At 48.6% G+C, this 21,791-nt stretch overlaps 1 protein-coding gene across 3 annotated transcripts in view; it reads right to left on the bottom strand.

Annotated features, from left to right (window-relative positions):
• rft1 (RFT1 homolog) overlaps positions 1-21,791 on the bottom strand; it is a 131,729-nt gene that overhangs the window by 8,029 nt on the left and 101,909 nt on the right. For 2 of the 3 annotated variants that reach the window (XM_072473149.1, XM_072473152.1), the window contains 2 exons: positions 18,045-18,150; positions 16,020-16,269 (listed from right to left, as the gene is read on the bottom strand). In XM_072473149.1, coding sequence (XP_072329250.1) covers positions 16,020-16,269; positions 18,045-18,150 — 356 coding nt within the window. Of the gene's footprint in view, positions 1-10,709; positions 13,189-16,019; positions 16,270-18,044; positions 18,151-21,791 lie in introns of those variants that run through there. The other variant, XM_072473151.1, reaches the window with a different exon arrangement.

The following is a 21,791-nucleotide window of genomic DNA, read 5'->3' as shown; positions in this document are numbered from 1 at the left end:
CCACTAGCCACAGCCGGCTAACGTGAGAATAGAAACATAGAAAATAGAAGCAGGAGGCCAATCAGCCATTCCAGCCTCTGTCATTCATTCCGATCACGGCTGATCATTCCGATACTCAAATCCTCTCACTGTGAAGGCCAACTTGCCATTTGCCTTCTTTACTGCCTGCTGTTCCTGCGCACTTACTTTCAGCGACTGATGCACAAGGACACCAAGGTCTCGCTGAGTATCCACCTCTCTCAATTTACACCCATTCAAATAAAAATAGAACATAGAACATTACAGCGCAGTACAGGCCCTTCGGCCCTCGATGTTGCGCCGACCTGTGAAATCACTCTAAAGCCCATCTACACTATTCCTATATCGTCCATATGTCTATCCAATGACCATTCGAATGCTCTTAATGTTGGCGAGTCCACTACTGTTGCAGGCAGGGCATTCCACACCTTTACTACTCGGAGGCGTCGCTCTCGACCTGGAAGGGGAGGGACTCGTCGATGGCGCGCATCGTGGCCTTTGCGATATCCGCTTTGATGCGGCTGAAGGCCTGGCAAGCCTCTGTCGACAGAGGGAAGGTCGTGGTCTGTATTAGGGGGCGGGCCTTGTCTGCGTACTGGGGGACCCACTGGGCGTAATATGAAAAGAACCCCAGGCAGCGTTTTAGGGCTTTTGAGCAGTGAGGGAGGGGAAATTCCATGAGGGGGCGCATACGTTCGGGGTCGGGGCCTATTATCCCATTGCGCACTACATATCCCAAGATGGCTAGCCGGTTTGTGCTAAAAACGCACTTGTCCTCGTTGTATGTGAGGTTCAAGGCTTTAGCGGTCTGGAGGAATTTTTGGAGGTTGGCGTCGTGGTCCTGCTGATCGTGGCCGCAGATGGTTACGTTGTCGAGATTCGGGAACGTGGCCTGCAACCCGTGTTGATCCACCATTCGGTCCATCTCTCGTTGGAAGACCGAGACCCCGTTTGTGACGCCAAATGGGACCTTTAGGAAGTGGTATAATCGCCCGTCTGCCTCGAAGGCTGTGTACTTGCGGTCACTTGGGCGGATGGGGAGCTGATGGTAGGCGGACTTGAGGTCCACGGTGGAGAAGACCTTATATTGGGCAATCCGATTGACCATGTCGGATATGCGGGGGAGAGGGTACGCATCTAGCTTGTGTACCTGTTGATGGTCTGGCTATAGTCTATGACCATCCTTTGCTTCTCCCCTGTCTTTACTACTACCACCTGTGCTCTCCAGGGACTATTGCTGGCCTGGATTATGCCTTCCTTCAGTAGCCGCTGGACTTCGGACCGAATGAATGTCCGGTCCTGGGCGCTGTACCGTCTGCTCCTAGTGGCGACGGGTTTGCAATCCGGGGTGAGGTTTGCAAACAAGGATGGGGGCTCAACCTTGAGGGTTGCGAGGCCGCAGATAGTGAGTGGGGGTATTGGGCCGCCGAATTGGAAGATTGCACTGGAAGTCTAATCCCAGTAATGTGGGCGCGCAGAGTTGGGGAAGGACGTAGAGCCTGTAGTTTTTAAACTCCCTCCCTTGCACCGTTAGGGTCACTATGCAGAAGCCTTTGATCTGTACGGATTGGGATCCTGCATGGTGTCTTGTGCCCGTTGATCAGCACCGTTGTTGTCGTTGTCAGGAGCGTCCGGGGCCGTGCTTGGTCCAGCGTCATTCAGGCCAGACGTGGTCGTAGTGCTTCAGCGTCTTCCTCGAACCCCGTGGAGCCGTCGATGCTGGGGTCCATTGTTGCCGTCCAAGATGGCGGCGGGGGTGAACAAAATGGCCGCCCCCATGCATCGCACATGGCTGGGGGGTCACACGATGGCGGCGGGGGTGGACAAAATGGCCGCCCCCATGCGTCGCACAGGGCTGGGGGGTCCCAAGATGGCGGCGCCCCTCCTCCCCTCGTGGTGACCGGGACCCAAAATGGCTGCGCCTGCGGGTCACACATGGGGCGCTAGGGGGGTTGGGGAGCATTTGAGACGCGCAGGACTCCTTCTCCGGGGACAGCGGCGACCTCCCGGGACCGGCACACAGCCGCGAAATGGCCCTTTTTCCCGCAGCTCTTGCAAATCGCTGCGCGGGCCGGGCAGCGCTGCAAGGGGTGTTTCGCCTGGCCGCAGAAATAGCAGCGGGCTCCCCCGGGACGACTTGGCGTCTGAACCGCGCAAGCCTGTGGGGTGGGGGGGGGGGTTTGTCGCGACGGGGGTCCACGGAGCCCAAGGGGCTGCCGCGCAGTCGGGGCCGTACGCGCGGGCGTTTCGCGCGGCCACATCTAGTGAGGCTGCAAGGGCCCGTGCCTCTGAGAGTCCTAGCGACTCTTTTTCTAAAAGTCTTTGGCGGATTTGGGGAGAGTTCATACCAGCCACGAACGCATCGCGAATTAACATGTCCGTGTGTTCAATCGCGTTTACCGGCGGGCAGCTGCAGGCCCGTCCCAAAGTTAGCAGCGCGGCGTAGAATTCGTCTAGCGATTCTCCGGGACTTTGCCGTCTCGTTGCGAGTTGGTAGCGTGCGTAGATCTGGTTCACTGGGCGAACATAGATACTCTTTAGTGCTGCGAACGCCGTCTGGAAATCCTCTGCGTCTTCTATGAGAGGGTAAATTTCCGGGCTTATCCTCGAGTGCAGGACCTGTAGTTTCTGGTCTTCTGTGATCCGGCCGGGGGCCGTTCGGAGGTAGGCCTCGAAACAAATCTGCCAGTGTTTAAAACTGCTGCTGAGTTCACTGCGTGGGGGCTGATCCTCAGGCATTCCGGGACGATCCTGAGCTCCATAGTCCTTTAAGCACGCTATATAAATTGTAGCGCACAAAGACTCCCGAGAGACGAATAGAGGTGAAGGCGATGAGGCTTTATTAAGCGTGACTTGTTCCCCGCAGTTCAGCAACAGACTGGCCTGCGGGGGAGAACTCCTGGTTCTTATACTCCGCCTTCAGGGCAGAGCTAGAGATCAACAGCCAACCAGGACCCGGGATCTGTCAGCCAATGACATCACGGCTTCACAGTCCCACATGACCCCTAATGCATACTACCACACACCCTTTCCAATGCTTCCACATCCTTCCTATAATGCTGCGACCAGAATTGCACGCAATACTCCAAATGCAGCCGCACCAGTTTTGTACAGCTGCAACTTGACCTCATGGCTCCGAAACTCAATCCCTCTCCAAAAAAAGCTAACACACCGTACGCCTTCTGAACAACCCTCTCAACCTGGGTGGCAACTTTCTGGGATCTATGTACATGGGACACCGAGATCTCTCTGCTCATCCACACTGCCAAGAATCTTACCATTAGCCCAGTACTCTGTCTTCCTGTTATTCCTTCCAAAATGAATCACCTCACACTTTTCTGCATTAAACTCCATTTGCCACCTCTCAGCCCAGTGCTGCAGCTTATCTATGTCCCTCTGTAACATCCTTCCGCACTGTCCACAACTCCACCGACTTTAGTGTCATCTGCAAATTTACTCACCCATCCTTCTACGCCCTCCTCCAGGTCATTTATAAAAATGGCAAACAGCAGTGGCCCCAAAACAGATCCTTGTGGTACACCACTAGTAACTGGACTCCAGTCTGAACATTTCCCATCAATCACCACCCTTTGTCTTCTTTCAGCTAGCCAATTTCTGATCCAAACTGCTAAATCACCCTGAATCCCATGCCTCCATATTTTCTGCAGTAGCCTACCGTGGGGAACCTTATCAAACGCTTTACTGAAATCCATATACACCACATCAACTGCTTTACCCTCATCCACTTGTTTGGTCACCTTCTCAAAGAACTCAATAAGGTTTGTGAGGCACGACCTGCCCTTCACAAAACCGTGTTGACTATCTCTAATCAAATTATTCCTTTCCAGATGATTATACATCCTATCTCTTATAAACCTTTCCAAGATTTTGCCCACAACAGAAGTAAGGCTCACTGGTCTATAGTTACCGGGGTTGTCTCTACTCTCCTTCTTGAACAAGGGGACAACATTTGCTATCCTCCAGTCTTCTGGCACTATTCCTGTAGACAAAGATGACATAAAGATCAAAGCCAAAGGCTCAGCAATCTCCTCCCTCGCTTCCCAGAGAATCTGCTTTAATAAACCACGGTGCCCTTGCTCGACCACTTCCTCCCTGCCTGACAGGTACAGACTGATCAAAGACACACAGTAGCTGTTCCTTGAACAAGCTCCGCATTTCCATTGTGCCCATCCCCTGCAGTTTTCCTCTCCATCCGATGCATCCGAAGTCTTGCCTCATCGCATCATAATTGCCTTTCCCCCAGATACAACTCTTGCCCTGCGGTATAAGAACATAAGAACTGCTTAGTAGGCCATATGGCCCCTCAAGCCTACTCCACCATTCAATGAGATCATAGCTGATCTTTAGTGGACTCAGCTCGACTTTCCGGCCCGAACACCATAACCCTTAATCCCTTTATTCTTCAAAAAACTATCTATCTTTATCTTAAAAACATTTACTGATGGCGCCTCTACTGCTTCACTGGGCAAGGAATTCCATAGATTCACAACCCTTTGGGTAAAGAAGTTCCTCCTAAACTCAGTCCTAAATCTACTTCCCTTTATTTTGAGGCTATGCCCCCTAGTTCTGCTTTCGCCCGCCAGTGGAAACAACCTGCCCGCATCTATCCTATCTATTCCCTTCATAATTTTATATGTTTCTATAAGAACCCCCCTCATCCTTCTAAATTCCAACGAGTACAGTCCCAGTCTACTCAACCTTTCCTCGTAATCCAACCCCTTCAGCTCTGGGATTAACCTAGTGAATCTCCTCTGCACACTCTCCAACGCCAGTACGTCCTTTCTCAAGTAAGGAGACCAAAACTGAACACAATACTTCAGGTGTGGCCTCACTAACACCTTGTACAATTGCAGCTTAACCTCCCTAGTCTTAAACTCCATCCCTCTAGCAATGAAAGACAAAATTCCATTCGCCTTCTTAATCACCTTTGCACCTGTAAACCAACTTTTTGTGACTCGTGCACTAGCACACCCAGGTCTCTCTGCACAGCAGCATGTTTTAATATTTTATCATTTAAATAATAATCCCTTTTGCTGTCATTCCTACCAAAATGGATAACCTCACATTTGTCAACATTGTATTCCATCTGCCAGACCCTAGCCCATTCACTTAGCCTATCCAAATCCCTCTGCAGACTTCCAGTATCCTCTGCACTTTTTGCTTTACCACTTATCTTAGTGTCGTCTGCAAACTTGGACACATTGCCCTTGGTCCCCAACTCCAAATCATCTCTGTAAATTGTGAACAGTTGTGGGCCCAACACTGATCCCTGAGGGACACCACTAGCTACTGATTGCCAACCAGAGAAACACCCATTAATCCCCACTCTTTGCTTTCTATTAATTAACCAATCCTCTATCCATGCTACTACTTTCCCCTTAATGCCATGCATCTTTATCTTATGCAGCAACCTTTTGTGTGGCACCTTGTCAAAGGCTTTCTGGAAATCCAGATATACCACATCCATTGGCTCCCCGTTATCTACCACACTGGTAATGTCCTCAAAAAATTCCACTAAATTAGTTAGGCACGACCTGCTCTTTATGAACCCATGCTGTGTCTGCCCAATGGGACAATTTCCATCCTGGTGCCTCGCTATTTCTTCCTTGATGATAGATTCCAGCATCTTCCCTACTACCGAAGTTAAGCTCACTGGCCTATAATTACCCGCTTTCTGCCTACCTCCTTTTTTAAACAGTGGTGTCACGTTTGCTAATTTCCAATCCGCCGGGACCACCCCAGAGTCTAGTGAATTTTGGTAAATTATCACTAGTCCATTTGCAATTTCCCTAACCATCTCTTTTAGCACTCTGGGATGCATTCCATCAGGGCCAGGAGACTTGTCTACATTTAGCCCCATTAGCATGCCCATCACTACCTCCTTGGTGATAACAATCCTCTCAAGGTCCTCACCTTGACTCATTTCCATCAGTCACTGGCATGTTATTTGTGTCTTCCACTGTGAAGACCGACCCAAAAAACCTGTTCAGTTCCTCAGCCATTTCCTCATCTCCCATTATTAAATCTCCCTTCTCATCCTCTAAAGGACCAATATTTTCCTTAGCCACTCTTTTTTGTTTTATATATTTGTAGAAACTTTTACTATCTGTTTTTATATTCTGAGCAAGTTTACTCTCATAATCTATCTTACTCTTCTTTATAGCTTTTTTAGTAGCTTTCTGTTGCCCCCTAAAGATTTCCCAGTCCTCTAGTCTCCCACTAATCTTTGCTACTTTGTATGCTTTTTCCTTCAATTTGATACTCTCCCTTATTTCCTTAGATATCCACGGTCAATTTTCCCTCTTTCTACCGTCCTTCCTTTTTGTTGGTATAAACCTTTGCTGAGCACCTTGAAAAATCGCGTGGAAGGTTTCTCCACTGTTCCTCAACTGTTTCACCATAAAGTCTTTGCTCCCAGTCTACCTTAGCTAGTTCTTCTCTCATCCCATTGTAATCTCCTTTGTTTAAGCACAAAACACTAGTGCTTGATTTTACCTTCTCACCCTCCATCTGTATTTCAAATTCCACCATATTGTGATCGCTCCTTCCGAGAGGATCCCTAACTATGAGATCCTGAATCAATCCTGTCTCATTACACAGGACCAGATCTAGGACCGCTTGTTCCCTCGTAGGTTCCATTACATACTGTTCTAGGAAACTATCGCAGATACATTCTATAAACTCCTCCTCAAGGCTGCCTTGACCGACCTGGTTAAACCAATCGACATGTAGATAAAATCCCCCATGATAACTGCTTTACCATTTCTACATGCATCAGTTATTTCTTTGTTTATTGCCTGCCCCACCATAATGTTACTATTTTGTGGCCTATAGACTACTCCTATCAGTGACTTTTTCACCTTACTATTCCTGATTTCCACCCAAATGGATTCAACCTTATCCTCCATAGCACCGATGTCATCCCTTACTATTGCCCGGATGTCATCCTTAAATAACAGAGCTACACCACCTCCCTTACCAGCCACTCTGTCCATCCGAATAGTTTGATACCCTCGGATATTTAACTCCCAGTCGTGACCATCCTATAACCATGTTTCAGTAATGGCCACTAAATCATAGTCATTCACGATGATTTGCGCCATCATCTCATTTACCTTATTCCGAATACTACGAGCATTCAGGTAAAGTACACTTATGTTTGCTTTTTTACCTCTGTTTTGAATCTTAACACCTCGATCAGTAACCTCTCCTAAGTTATATTTCCTCTTAACCTTTCTTCTAATTTTCCTTGTCGTTGAACCCACATCTTCATGTAACAACCTGCCGCGTCGCTTACCATTAATGTTTTCACTTCCCGTTTTATTCCTTTTAGTATTCTTGGTCCTATTCACTGAGCTCCCCTCAGTCACTGTACCTTGTACTGTCGCCCTTTTTGATTTTTGACTATGGCTTCTCTGCCTTACACTTTCCCCCTCACTGCCTTTTATTTCTGTCCCTGTTTTACTACCTTCCAACTTCCTGCATCGGTTCCCATCCCCCTGCCACATTAGTTTAAACTCTCCCCAACAGCTCTCGCAAACCCCCCCCCCCCCCCCCCGAGGACATCGGTTCCAGTCCTGCCCAGGTGCAGACCGTCCGGTTTGTACTGGTCCCACCTCCCCAGAACCGGTTCCAATGCCCCAGGAATTTGAATCCCCCCCTCTTGCACCATCTCTCGAGCCACCTATAGACCTATCCCTTTCCATCACTAAAGTAAACATAATCAAATTGTGGTCACTATCACTAAAGTGCTCACCTACCTCCAAATCGAACACCTGTCCTGGTTCATTAACCAGTACCAAATCCAATATGGCCTCGCCTCTCGTTGGCCTATCTACATACTGTGTCAGGTAACCCTCCTGCACACATTGGACAAATCTGCCTTCCTATTTTTGCTACCAAAGTGGATAACCTCACATTTATCCACATTATGCTGCATCTGCCATGCATGTGCTCATTCACTCAGCCTGTCCAAATCCCACTGAAGTATCTCTGCATCCTTACACCCAACTTTGTATCATCTGCAAATTTGGAGATAATACATTTAGTTCCCTCGTCCAAACCATTAATATATTATGTGAACAGTTGGGGTCCTAACACAGATCCCCGCAGTACCCCACTAGTCACTGCCTGCCATCAGAAAAAGACCAATTTATTCTAACTTTTTGCTTCCTGTCTGCTAACCAGCGTTCTATCCATCTCAAGACACCACCCACAATCCCATACGCTTTAACTTTATATATTAATCTGCTATGTGAGACCTTGTCGAAAGCCTTCTGAAAGTCTAAATAAACCACATCCACCGGTTCTCCCTGGTCAACTCTACTAGTTACATCTTCAAATAATTCTAGTGGATTTTTCAAGCATCATTTTCCTTTTGTAAATCCACGCTGACTTTGTCTAATTACACCACTGCTTTCCAAATGCTGTGCTATGAAATCCTTGATAATGGACTCCAGCAACTTCCCTACTACCAACGTTAGGCTCACTGGTCTACAGTTCCCTGTTTTCTTTCTCCTTCCCTTTTTGAATAGCGGGGTTACATTTGCTACCCTCCAATCTGTAGGAACCAACCCAGAGTCCAAAGAATTTTGGAAAATGACCACCAATGGATCTACTATTTCTAGGGTCACTTCCTTAAGTACTCTGGGATGAAGATTATCAGGCCCTGGAGATTTATCCGCCTTCAATCCCATTAATTTCCCCAAAACTATTCCTTTACTGATACTAATTTCCTTCAGCTCCTCACTGAAACTTGTGTTTCTCAGAACTTCCAGCACATTATTCATGTCTTCCTTTGTGAAGACAGAAGCAAAGTAGGAATTTAGTTCCTCAGCCATTTCTTTGTTCCCAGATATGAATTCCTCCGTTTCTTTACGAATACTAATTTCCTTCAGCTCCTCACTGAAACTTGTGTTTCTCAGAATTTCCGCTACATTTTTCATGTCTTCATCGAATAGATTCATAAAATCATAGAAAGGTTCCAGAGCAGAAGGAGGCCATTCAGCCCGTCTGTCCATGCCAGCCCAAGGCCTCCCAGGTGCCCTTTTTAATCCCACTTTCCTGACCCGGTTCCTTTGTGAAGACAGAAGCAAAGTAGGAATTTAGTTCCTCAGCCATTTATTTGTTCCCAGATATGAATTCCTCCGTTTCTGACTGTTTTTATCAATCTCTTTCTCTTTATCCGTTTATTCTTGCTCTCTGGTTTCTGCCATGTTAACTAATCGTTAATGCATGTCAGTATATTACCTCTTATCCCATATGCTTTAATTTTGCTAATCTACCAGCAGAGGGGGACTAGATCACAGCCTTATGAAAATCCAAGTACATTATGTCCAAAGTCTCCTCTTTATCAATTCTGTTCGTAACATCCTCAAAAAAACTGCAACTGGTTCGTCAAATATTATTTACTATTCATAAATCATAAATCCATGTTGACTATGCCCAATCAGATTATTATCGGTGTTCATTTATCAAATGCTTTATAACAGATTCCAGCATTTTCCCTACTACTGATGTAAGGTGCACAGGTCTGTACTTTTCCATTTTCTCTCTTCTTCCCTTCCTTTTAAAATAAATTTAAGAGTCCCCAATTTTTTCCCCTCAATTAAGGGGCAATTTAGCCAATCCACCTCCGCTGCACATCTTTGGGTTGTGGGGGTGGGTCCCACGCAGACACGGGGAGAATATGCAAATTCCACACGGCGGTGACCCAGGCCAGGGATCGAACCTGGGACCTCGGCACTGTGAGGCAGCAGTACTAACCACTGTGCCACCGTGCCGCCCCTGTCCTTCCCTTCTAAATACTGAGGTAACATTTGGTACCTTCCAATCTGCAGGAACTGTCCCACAACCTATAGAATTTTGGAAGACGATCATCAATGCATACACCAGTTCCATGGCTACCTTCTCCAACACTCTGGGATGCAGGTCCTGGGGACTTATCAATTTCAGTCCCATTGTACACCAGAAAATGCTGGATTAAACTCAGCAGGTTTGGCAGCATCTCTGGGGGGACGGAGGCGAGAGAGAAACAGTTAATGTTTCAAGTCAATATGACTTCTTCAGAGCTGAAGAGGGGTAGAAATGTAATGAATTATATAGTGGAGTATAGAAGATCAGGATAGGTTAGAGCTAAGGAGAATTTGACAAAGATACCATGGACGCATGACAAAGGGACTGTTAATGGTGGCATAAAGGAAAGATAACAGAACGTGAGAATTGGAGAACAAATTGATGGGATTGAAGGCTGATCAATCCCCAGGGCCTGAGAATCTACATCCAGGGTGTAGGTGGCTCTAGAAATAGTGGATCCATTCGTGGTCATCTTCCAGGATTCTATAAACTCCAGAACAGTTCCTGCAGATTGGAGGGTGGCTAATGTAACTCCACTATTTAAAAAGGGAGGTCGAGAGAAAGCAGGGAATTATAGACCAGTAAGCCTGACATCGGTAGTGGGGGAAATGCTAGGATCCAGTATCAAAGATTTTATAGCGGAGCACTTAGAAAACAGTGGCAGGATCGGACAGAGTCAGCATGGATTTATAAAGGAGGAATCATGCTTGACAAATCTACTGGAATTCTTAGAGGGTGTAACTAGTAGATTTGATGAAGGGGAGCCAGTGGATGAGGTGTATTCGGACTTTCAGAAGGCTTTTGACAAGGTGCCGCATAAATAATAATAATCTTTATTAGTGTCACAAGTAGGCTTACATTAACTGCAGTGAAGTTACTGTGAAAATCCCCTCGTCGCCCACACTCCAGCACCTGTTCAGGTACACAGAGGAAGAATTCAGAATGTCCAATTCATCTAATAAACAATCTTTCGGGACTTGTGGGAGGAAACCGGATGGAAACCCACGCAGACACGGGGAGAATGTGCAGACTCCGCACAGTGACCCAAGCCAGGAATCAAACCCGGATCCCTGGTGCTGTGAAGCAACAGTGTTAACCACTGTGATACCGTGCACGCTAAAAGATTAGCGTATAAAATTAAAGCGCATGGGATTTTTGGGAAATGTATGGAGTTGGATAGAAAATTAGTTGGAAGACAGGAAACAAAGAGTCGGAATTAATGGGTCTTTTTCAAATTGGCAGGCAGTGTCTAGTGGGGTACCGCAGGGATCGGTGCTGGGACCGCAGCTATTCACAATATATATTAATGATTTAGATGAGGGAACAAAACGTAATCTCTCCAGATTTGCAGATGACACCAAGTTGGGTGGGAGGGTGAGCTGTGAGGAGGATGCAGAGATCCTTCAGTGTGATTTGGACAAGTTGAGTGAGTGGGCAAATGAATGGCAGATGCAGTATAATTTGGATAAATGTGAGGTTATCCACTTTGGTAATAAAAACAAGAAGGCAGATTATTATCTGAATGGCCATAAATTAGGAGAGGGGAATCTGCAACGAGACCTGGGTGTCCTCGTCCACCAGTCACTGAAGGTAAGCATGTAGGTGCAGCAGACGGTAAAGAAGGCAAATGGCATGCCGGCCTTCATTGCGAGAGGATTCGAGTACAGGAGCAGGGATATCTTGTTACAATTATACAGGGTCTTGATGAGTATTGTGGGCAGTTTTGGTTTCCTTATCTGAGGAAGGATGTTCTTGCTATGGAGAGAGTGCAGCGAAGGTTTACCAGACTGATTCCTGTGATGGCAGTTCTGACGTACAAGGAGAGATTGAATCGATTAGGATTGAATTCGCTGGAATTCAGAAGAATGAGGGGGGGGGGATCTCATAGGAACCTATAAAATTCAACAGGACTGGACAGGGTTAATGCAGGAAGGATGTTCCCGATGGTTTGTGTGTCCAGAACTAGGGGTCACAGTCTGAGGATAGGGGTAGACCAGGCATTTTCAAACTCGGGGGAGGGACCCAGTGTCGGGAGGGGCGCGGAACCGTTCGTTGCGACGCTCCCGATCGCGTAATTCTGCGCGCAACAGCCACAGCAGCCGGCTGTTAATACCGCCGGCAGCAAGCAGCCTTCAAAATGGCCACAAATATGTAAACAAAATGAGGCCGCACTGCGCATGCGTGCCAGATCATCGGCGCGCGTGAGCAGTGTGGCCGTTTTTTTTTTTTTTAACGGTCGCAGTTTTTATTCTACAAGTTTGGGGGGGGGGTATTCATTTTTTTATTTTTGTCATTTATTTTATTCATTTTTTTTTTTAAAGTTCGGGGAGGTTTTATTTGATAAAGTTTTACAGGAACAAAATGCAGAACTTTGGACAGATGGAGACGCCATACTTTCTGACACCAGAAGGCTTCACCTTCATCCAACAGGTTCCTTTGGAGGAGTGTGTACGAGGGTCGAAGGGACCCAAAACCATTTCCTCCATTTTTGTCAGCAGCAAACAAGGTAAGAGAAAATGGTGGGTCGCGCAGGTCAGCCGGCGTAGGCCGCGAAGGCCGGCTGGCGTGGGTCGTGAAGGTCGGCTGGCGTGGGTCGCGAAGGTCGGCTGGCGTGGGTCGCGAAGGTCGGCTGGCGTGGGCCGTGAAGGCCTGCCGGCGTGGGTCGTGAAGGTCGGTTGGCGTGGGTCGCGTAGGTCGGCTGGCGTGGGTCGTGAAGGCCTGCCGGCGTGGGTCGTGAAGGTCGGCTGGCGTGGGTCGCGAAGGTCGGCCGGCGTGGGTCGCGAAGGTCGGCCGGCGTGGGTCGCGAAGGTCGGCCGGCGTGGGTCGCGAAGGTCGGCCGGTGTGGGTCGTGAAGGTCGGCCGGCGTGGGTCGTGAAGGTCGGACGGCGTGGGTCGTGAAGGTCGGACGGCGTGGGTCGTGAAGGTCGGCCGGCGTGGGTCGTGAAGGTCGGCCGGCGTGGGTCACGAAGGTCGGCTGGCGTGGGTCGCGAAGGTCGGCCGGCGTGGGTCGCGAAGGTCGGCCGGCGTGGGTCACGAAGGTCGGCTGGCGTGGGTCACGAAGGTCGGCTGGCGTGGGTCGCAAAAGTCAGCCGGCGTGGGTCACAGAGGTCGGCCGGCGTGGGTCGCGAAGGTCGGCTGGCGTGGGTCACGAAGGTCGGCTGGCGTGGGTCACAGAGGTCGGCCGGCGTGGGCCGCGACGGTCGGCTGGCGTGGGTCACGAAGGTCGGCTGGCGTGGGTCGCAAAAGTCAGCCGGCGTGGGTCACAGAGGTCGGCCGGTTGGTAAAAATGGGTCCCTGGAAAAAAAGTTTGAAACACAGTGGGGTAGACCATTTAGGACAGAGATGGGGAGAAATGTCTTCACCGAGAGTGGTGAGTCTGTGAAATTCGTTACCACTGGAAGTAGTTGAGTCCAAATCATTGTACGTTTTGAAAAGCAGTTAGATATAGCACTTAGGACGAAGGGGTTCAGAGGATATGGGGGAAAAGCCAGATTAGGCTATTGAGTTGGATGATGAGCCATGATCATAATGAATGGCTGAGTGGGATTGAAGGGCCGAATGGCTTCCTCCTGCTCCTATATTTTCTATGTTTCTATTTACTACTATTTCTGGAAAATTTATCGACCTTTTAAAATAATGTTATATAATCCTTAACTTCCCTTGTTAGTCACAGCTGACTGACTTTTCGTTTTGGGTTTTTGAGCCTTGAAGGAATGTATAATTGCTGTAAACTACGCAACAATTCTTTAAAGACTGTCTATTATCTATGCACATCACCTCTTTTATTAATGTCTTTTCCCAATCCACCTGAGCCAATTTGCCCCTCGCACCTTCATAATTTCCTTTGTTCAAATTGAACATCCATGGTTCAGATTGAACTGCCTCATTTTCACATATAACGTAAAATTCTATCATATTATGTCACTCACTCCCAGAAGTTCTTTTTTTTATTCATTCACGGGACATGGGAATCGCAGGCTGTGCCAGTATTTATTGCCCATCCCTAGTTGCCCTTGAGGGGGTAGTTAAGAGTCACCCACATCGCTGTGGGTCTGGAGTCACATGTGGGCCAGACCGGGTAAGGACGGCAGATTTCCTTCCCTAAAGGACATTAGTGAACCAGATGCTTTTTTTATGACAATCAACAATGGTTTCATGGTCATTATTAGACTTTAATTCCAGATTTTTATTGAATTCAAATTTCACCATCTGCAGTGGCAGGATTTGAACCTGGGTCCCCAGAGCATTCCTCTGGGTCTCTGGTTTACTGGTCCAGTGACAATCCCACTGTGTCACCGCCTTCCCCATACAAGATTATTAATTAGTCCTTTCTCATTCCATAATACTACATCTAAAATAGCTAATTCTCTAACCAGCTTCTCAACATACTGCTTTCGAAAACCATCTCTGACACATTCTAGAAACTTGTCCTTTGCAGCATTAGTACTCATTAGATTTACCCAGTCTCTATGCAGATTGAAGTAACCTGTGATTACTGCATTACCCAAGCAACATGCTTCTACCCAGCTAGGTCAGCACGGTAGCACAAGTGGATAGCACTGTGGCTTCACAGGGCCAGGGTCCCAGGTTCGATTCCCCACTGGGTCACTGTCTGTGCGGAGTCTGCACGTTCTCCCCGTGTCTACGTGGGTTTCCTCCGGGTGCTCCGGTTTCCCCCCACAGTCCAAAGATGTGCAGGTTAGGTGGATTGGCCATGATAAATTGCCCTTAGTGACCAAAAAGGTTAGATGGGGTTATTAGGTTACGGGGATAGGGTGGAAGTGAGGGTTTAAGTGGGTCGGTGCAGACTCGATGGGCCGAATGGCCTCCTTCTGCACTGTATGTTCTATGTTCTTTCATCTCCTGATTAATACGGTGCCCCACAACACCCATGGGACCCCACAACACCCATTGCTTCCTCTTACTGTTTCTTAGCCCCACCCAGATTCTACATTTTGTTCTTTTGATCTGAAATCCTTCCTTATTCATGTATGGATCCCATCCCTTATTATCAGCTCATCACCATCTTCTTTTCCCTTTTGTCTGCCCTTCCTAAATGTTGAACATCCTTGAATATTCAGTTCCCAGCCTTGGTCAACCTGCAGCCATGTTTCCGTAATGGCATTTAGATCATATCCATTTATCTCTATTTGCGTATTTAAATCATCTACCTTGTTACGAATGTCGTATGTATTCAGGTAGAGTGCCCTTAACTTTGTTTTTTTGACATTATTCTGCATTCTAAGCTTAGTTGGCGCAGGGAGTAGTGCTGATTACAATGTTTGAGATTCTGCTTATTAATTTCTTACTTAACTCCCTAAATTTATTTTGAGGACCTCATCCCTCTTCCTCCTACCCCTGGCTCTAGTACCAATGTGCATCATGACCTCTGGCTGATCACCCAGAAGGATGTCCTGCTCGGTAACATCCTTGATCCTGGCAGCAGCGAGGCATCATACCATCTCAGTTACATTTACAACTGCAGAATCACCCTATCACTATTGCTCTCCCACTCTTCTTCCTCCCCTCCTGAGCCGGTCAGCCATTGACAGTACCGGAGACTTGGGTCTGGCCGCACTCCCCTGAGGAACCATCACCCCCATCAGTATCTAAAATGGAAAACCGTTCAGCAAGCAAGATAGATTCAGAGGAATCTTTCATTACCTGCTTTGTTCTCTTAGGTTGCCTGGTGATCACCCATTCACTCCCTGCCTATATGCACCTCCCTAAACATGCCATCAACATAGTTCCCTGACTCGTGAATGCACCACAGTAACTCTAGCCGCTGCTTGAGTTCTGAAACCCAGAGCTCAAACTTCTGCAGCTGGTGATAGCTCCTGCAGAGGTGTTTGTCGACTTCCCACGTACAGCAGGATGTATGTTCCACTTGGCCGAGCTGACCTGCCATACCATCATGTGTCACGAGGAGTCAGGAATCAGTGTCCATTTGTCACTGGAGAGGCTAAGGGGTTAGTGTGTCACGGGGGGAGGGGATGTCAGTGTCTCGTGTAATGAGGGTGGGGTCAGGTGTCAGTTTCCATGTGCCATGGGGTATGGGGTTACTTTGCTTTTGATACTTGGGGTGTTGACCACCTATAATTGTTCTGTCCGTCGCTGGTACCTACCTGTGAAAATGCTGTCACGATTGCACTGCCGAGGTAGGCCAGCAGCAACGGCCGTGGGAGCTGGAGGCCAACGAGAGGCCGATTCTCACTGTGCTTGAAATAATGGCTGATGTACTGGAGGCTGTGGGCAATCCGGAATCCCATGTTCAGACAGTTTGCCAAAATAAAACCAACAGCTCCTTGCCACCAGGTCAAGTAATAGGAGAGGCCAAGAAACGCAAGAGACAGAGCTATCATCATCAGGTTATACCTTTGACAAAACAATCAAATATTAAGTTAAATATAAAAGTAATAAAAGACAGAAACTTTCATAATCTCAGGACACCCCAAAGTACCCCAAATGTTACATTTGAAACATTTGAAAAAATTATTTCTTCGGATGTGGGGTACCTGTCCGTAATTGACCTTTGAACTGAGTGTCTCACTCGGCCATTTCAGGGGGCATTTAAGAGTCTAAATCACATTGCAGTGAGTCTGGAGTCACATGTAGGCCAGACCAGGTAAGGACGGCAGATTTCCTTCCCTAAGGACATTAGTGAACCAGATAGGTTTTATGACAATCGATGATATTTCACAGTCACCGTTACTGAGGCCAGTTTTCAATTCCAGATTTTTAATTGAATTTAAATTCCACCAGCCGCCGTGCTTGAATTCATGTTCCCAGAGCATTAGCCTGGGCCTCTGGATTACTAAATCCAGTGACAGGAGCACTATGGCATCGTCACCTCCCAGCTTCTGATTCAGTGCTACCATCACTGAAAACTATTAATTCTTAATAATAATACTCCAAGTAGGCTTACATTAACACTGCAATGAAGTTACTGTGAAAAGCTCCTAGTCGCCACATTCCGGCGCCTGTTCGGGTACACAGAGGGAGAATTCAGAATGTCCAATTCATCTAACAGCACGTCTTTCGGGACTTGGATTCTTGCAAATGGACTTGGGATATCAGGAAGTGTGTGAAGGGTCAGGCAGTAATGAGAAGTTGGATTTTGAGAGTTTGACCAGCTTGAACACTGAACTCAAAACTCCTAATGCATTTCAGTCACTAACCATTAGGTGTGTTTCTAAGTTCTACATATTTAAAAGTGTTTAAGTATCATTGCCTGTTCTATATCATAGTTATCATCGAATTTACAGCGCAGAAGGAGGCCAGCCAGCCCATCTAGTCTGCACCGGCCCTTGGAAAGAGCACCCCACCCAAGCCCCATGCCTCCATCCCATCCTATCCTATCCCCTTTATCCCTGTAACCCACCCAAGCCTTTTGGACACCAAGGGCAATTTAGAATTTCCAATCCACCTAACCTGCACAACCTTGGACTGTGGGAGGAAATCCACGCAGACACGGGGAGAACGTGCAGACTCCGTACAGACAGTGACCCAAGCCGGAAATCGAACCTGGGACCCTGGAGCTGTGAAGCAACTGTGCTAACCACTGGGCTACCCTGCCACTCTATTTCAGAGGTCACTTTGGAGTCAACCACATAAATCTACAGGCAGTCCTTCACTTTCCGATTCCTGAGTTGCGACGGATAACACTTACAGCATTTATAAATTGACACTGTTTTGAATTTATGGCATCAGTTTTGACTTTATGATGCCATGGCAGTGAACAAGTTCAAACATTCACTCATTCACATTTTAGCCACCCATCTTCCCGACACGACACACAGTTGCCGTTTCAACACATTTTTACTTGGTGAATCGTTGTGTTTCCAAACTTTGTCTTACAATATATATTTTATAATATTAATTTATTGCTATATTACTTTTTTATAATTGATTGAGCACAAAATTCTAGGTTATTTTGGTGAAAATAGGATATCAGGGCTAGGTTCAGGAGCCTATTCCTGATTTACAACATTGTTCTCATAGGAAAATTAGTTTTGATTTACATTTTGACTTGACACGGGGTTTTCAGGTCCAATTGTGTCGTAGGTCTGAGGACTATCTGACCCCAATGTTTGAACAAGCTTATTGATTTGGAGGAATACCTCTAACATAACATTGCCTCAGCCACTCACCTGTCAACTTCCTCCTTGCTCATTGCAGCAAATGTGAAACATTCAGTCACTCCATTTACAGCCAGAAGCAGAACGTAGACACAGTAACAACGCAAAAGAATTGGACCTACAGAGAAACAGAAAACTATTACATCTCAACTTCCTTCCACAATCCTCCCTCTCATGGTGTACACCCAGGGTGGAAAGAGGCAACGGTTAACCTCTATTGCTTCCACAAAGTGACTGTGCTCCACATGACCGTAAAAGCTTCACTAAATATGTGAAGAGAAAAAGATTAGTAAAGATCAGAAATTATGATGGGGAACAAAAGAATGGCAGAACTGAACAAACTTTGGTTCTGTCTTCACAAAAGAGGCCACAAATAACTTCAGGAAATATTAGGTAACCAAGGGTCTAGAGAGATGGGGAATTGAAGGAAATCAGTAGTATTAATAAGAAAATGGTGCTGGGGAAATGAATGGGGTTAAAGGCTGACCAATCACCAGAGCCTGATAATCTACATTATAATAAGTGGCCCTGAAATATTGGATGCATTGGTGGTCATCTTCCAAACTTCACAAGGGTCTGGAGCAGTCCTGACAGATTTGAGGATGGCAATTGTAACCCCACTATTTAAAAAGAGAGGGTGTGAAAACGGGGGAATTACAGACCAGTTAGCCTGACATCAGTAGTGAGGAAGATGCTGGAGTCGATTATAAAAGACATAACAGAATATTTAGTAAGCATTAGAGGGAGTGGACAAAGCCAGCATGGGGTTATGAAAGGCAGATCATACTTATTAAATCTACTGTTGTGAATTTAAACAGTCCAATTTCTCCTCACAGCCATCCACAAACAGAAAGGTGTTTTGATTTGCTCCCCCCTTTATAAGCGTTAGCATATTTCCCAATTCCTCAGTTTTGGCAGGATGAGGTTTCTTAATGTCAAAAGGCAATATTATTGGCTGTCAGTCAGAGGTTCATATCACATGACTCCCACCACTCCACTCTGTCTTTCACGGTAGCACAGTGGTTAGCACCGTTCCTTCACAGCACCAGGAACCCGGGTTCGATTCCCACTTGGGTGACTGTCTGTGCGGAGTCTGCACGTTCTCCCCGTGTCTGCGTGGGTTTCCTCCGGGTGCTCCGGTTTCCTCCCACAATTCCATCATTCGCACTGGCATGTCAGACCAGGCGCAATGGCAGCTCCCTGCTGCGTTTTCCTTTATGCTTTACACCTGGGTTAGTGCATCATGCTATGAAATAGACTGGTTTAAACAATTTATATTTGTATTGTGGTTATTAGAAATAAGATATCAGTTCAAGTTGATCCTTAATTGCCATTTCTGTATTTATTTGCTAAGGGTTAAAATTTAGATAACTTCATGTTAAACAAAGGTGCCTGCAAGTCTATAGGTTTTTCATAGAATTTACAGTGCAGAAGGAGGCCACCCGGCCCATCAAGTCTGCACCGGCTCTTGGAAAGAGCGCCCTACCCAAGGTCAAACACCTCCACCCTATCCCCACAACCCAGCAACCCCACCCAACACTAAGGGCAATTTTGAACACTAAGGGCAATTTTGGACACTAAGGGCAATTTATCATGGCCAATCCACCTAACCTGCACATCTTTGGACTGTGGGAGGAAACCGGAGCACCCGGAGGAAACCCACACACGGGGAGGACGTGCAGACTCCGCACAGACAGTGACCCAAGCCGGAATCGAACCTGGGATCCTGGAGCTGTGAAGCAATTATGCTATCCACAATGCTACCGTGCTGGGCACTCTGTGTAGGTGGTGGCTGAAGCCCAGGTCAGGGCTGCCCTCTCACAGGCAGCCATGTGCCAGAGCCACCTGGACATTGCAGCAGCGCTCCTCACAATGGCCCAGTTACAGCAGGCCATGGCTGAGAGCATCTGCGGCATTGCTGAGGCACTGGCTGGCGTGGCGCAGACACTGGGCCAAGTGGCCCAGTCCCATTGGGAGGTTGCCCAGACCTAGAGGGAGGTGGCCCAGTCACAGCAGGTCATGGCTGGGAACGTTGGCAGCATTTCCCAGGCCTGGCCAGCGTGGCACAGACACTGGGCGAGGTGGCCCAGTCCCATTGGGAGGTGGCCCAGTCCCAGAGGGAGATGACCCAGTCACTGGCTGATGTGGCACAGACCCACAGGGTGGTGGCACAGTCACAGCAGGTGTGGTGCAGTCCCAGGCAGAGATAGGACATTCCCTGTGCTCCATGGCCGCGAGCGTACATACCCTGGTTGAGAACAGAGCAGGCCTCCAGGACTGGCAGCACCAGTGGCGGGGGGGCGTCAGGGGATGGCTTTGGTCACACCCTCGTCCCATGGAGTAGCCTGGGGGCCATCGGGGACCCTGAGGGAGGTGGAGGTGATGGGGCCCGTGCCAGTGAGGTCCGGGAAAAAACGCAGGACCTTGTACTCTCCGTCACCCCCCCCCCCCTGGTGGGCAGCAGACAGAACAGAGCGGCACCACGCTACGCGAGCAGCGGCCGGGCCCATCCAGGCCAGGTAGCCCCAGGAGACGTGCGCCAACGGGGACCCTCGCCGCAGGGCAGGAGTCACAGCAGGCCACCTCCACAGCTGCTGTACAATCTGGAGAACCACCTAGGCGTAGTGTTAGGGCCTGTAAGGCCAGAAGGTTTGACACCAGTTAAGTTTAGTCATTGAGGCGAGGGTACAGATCTGTATGTATTTGCTAAAAATAAACACCTGTTACCACCATTACAACCTGTCCCGGTGCAGGCCCTATGGGAGGCCCGTGCTTCCCACGTGTTTGGTGGTGTGGGAGGTGAGTGGGTGTGGATCTGGGATGTGGTTTCCGTGCCCCTGACCAACACCCCGCTCCTAGTCGGTGAGCCTGGAGGCGATCAGAGCATCCCGTGCGCGCTGGCCCTGGCGCACACGTTGTGGGGCCTCGTTACTGCCCAGGTCCCATGTCCTGCTCATCGTCCCCCTCGCCGCATGCTTCTCGTCTGACGAGGCCTGCCCTTCCTCCTCCTCCTCCAGCACATCGCCCCTCTGCTACGCAATGATGGGGAGGATGCAGCAGGCCACCACGATGCGGGCGACCCTCTCAGCCTCATACTGGAGACCCCTCCAGAGCAGTTCAGGCACCTGAACCGCATCTTCAGGAGGTCGAGGCTCCGCTCGATCACACTCCTGGGCGCTGTAAGGGCATCGTTGTAGCGGGTCCCCGCGTCGGTCAGTGGCCTCCAGACAGGGGTCATCAGCCACAGCCGCAGTGGGTAACCCATGTCACCCGGGAGTCAACCCCTCAGCAGAGGGTGGGGGGGCCCCCGAACATGTTATGGATCACCGGGTGTGCCAGGATGAAGGCGTCGTGCACACTGCCCGGGTATCGGGCACAGACATGCAGCGGCCCATTATTGACAGGTGCCCGTCGGGCGACATGCATCCCGTCTTCCGCCCCCTGGATCCGGGGCAACCCTGCGAAGGCGGCGATCCCCGCTACCCGGGCATCCTGGTGGGCTCGGTCCACATCAAAATGGATGTATTGAGGCGCCTGGGCATATAGGACCTCTGTGACAGCGCGGATGCACCTGTGCACCGCGCTCGTTGAGATCCTGGACAGGTCCCCACTCGGCGACTAGAAGGACCCCGTCGTGTAGAGGTTCAGGGCGACCGTCACTGTAACGGTCACCGGGAGTGGGCGTCCTCCCCCATACTCCCGTGGTGCCAGGTGCGCCATGATCTGGCAGATACGTCACACTGTCACCCTGCTCAGCCA

This window comes from Scyliorhinus torazame, chromosome 13, assembly GCF_047496885.1.
Source record: "Scyliorhinus torazame isolate Kashiwa2021f chromosome 13, sScyTor2.1, whole genome shotgun sequence".
NCBI classification, from domain to species: domain Eukaryota; kingdom Metazoa; phylum Chordata; class Chondrichthyes; order Carcharhiniformes; family Scyliorhinidae; genus Scyliorhinus; species Scyliorhinus torazame.
Note: the sequence above shows the minus strand (reverse complement) of the source record. Positions and strands in the feature narration are given on the sequence as shown.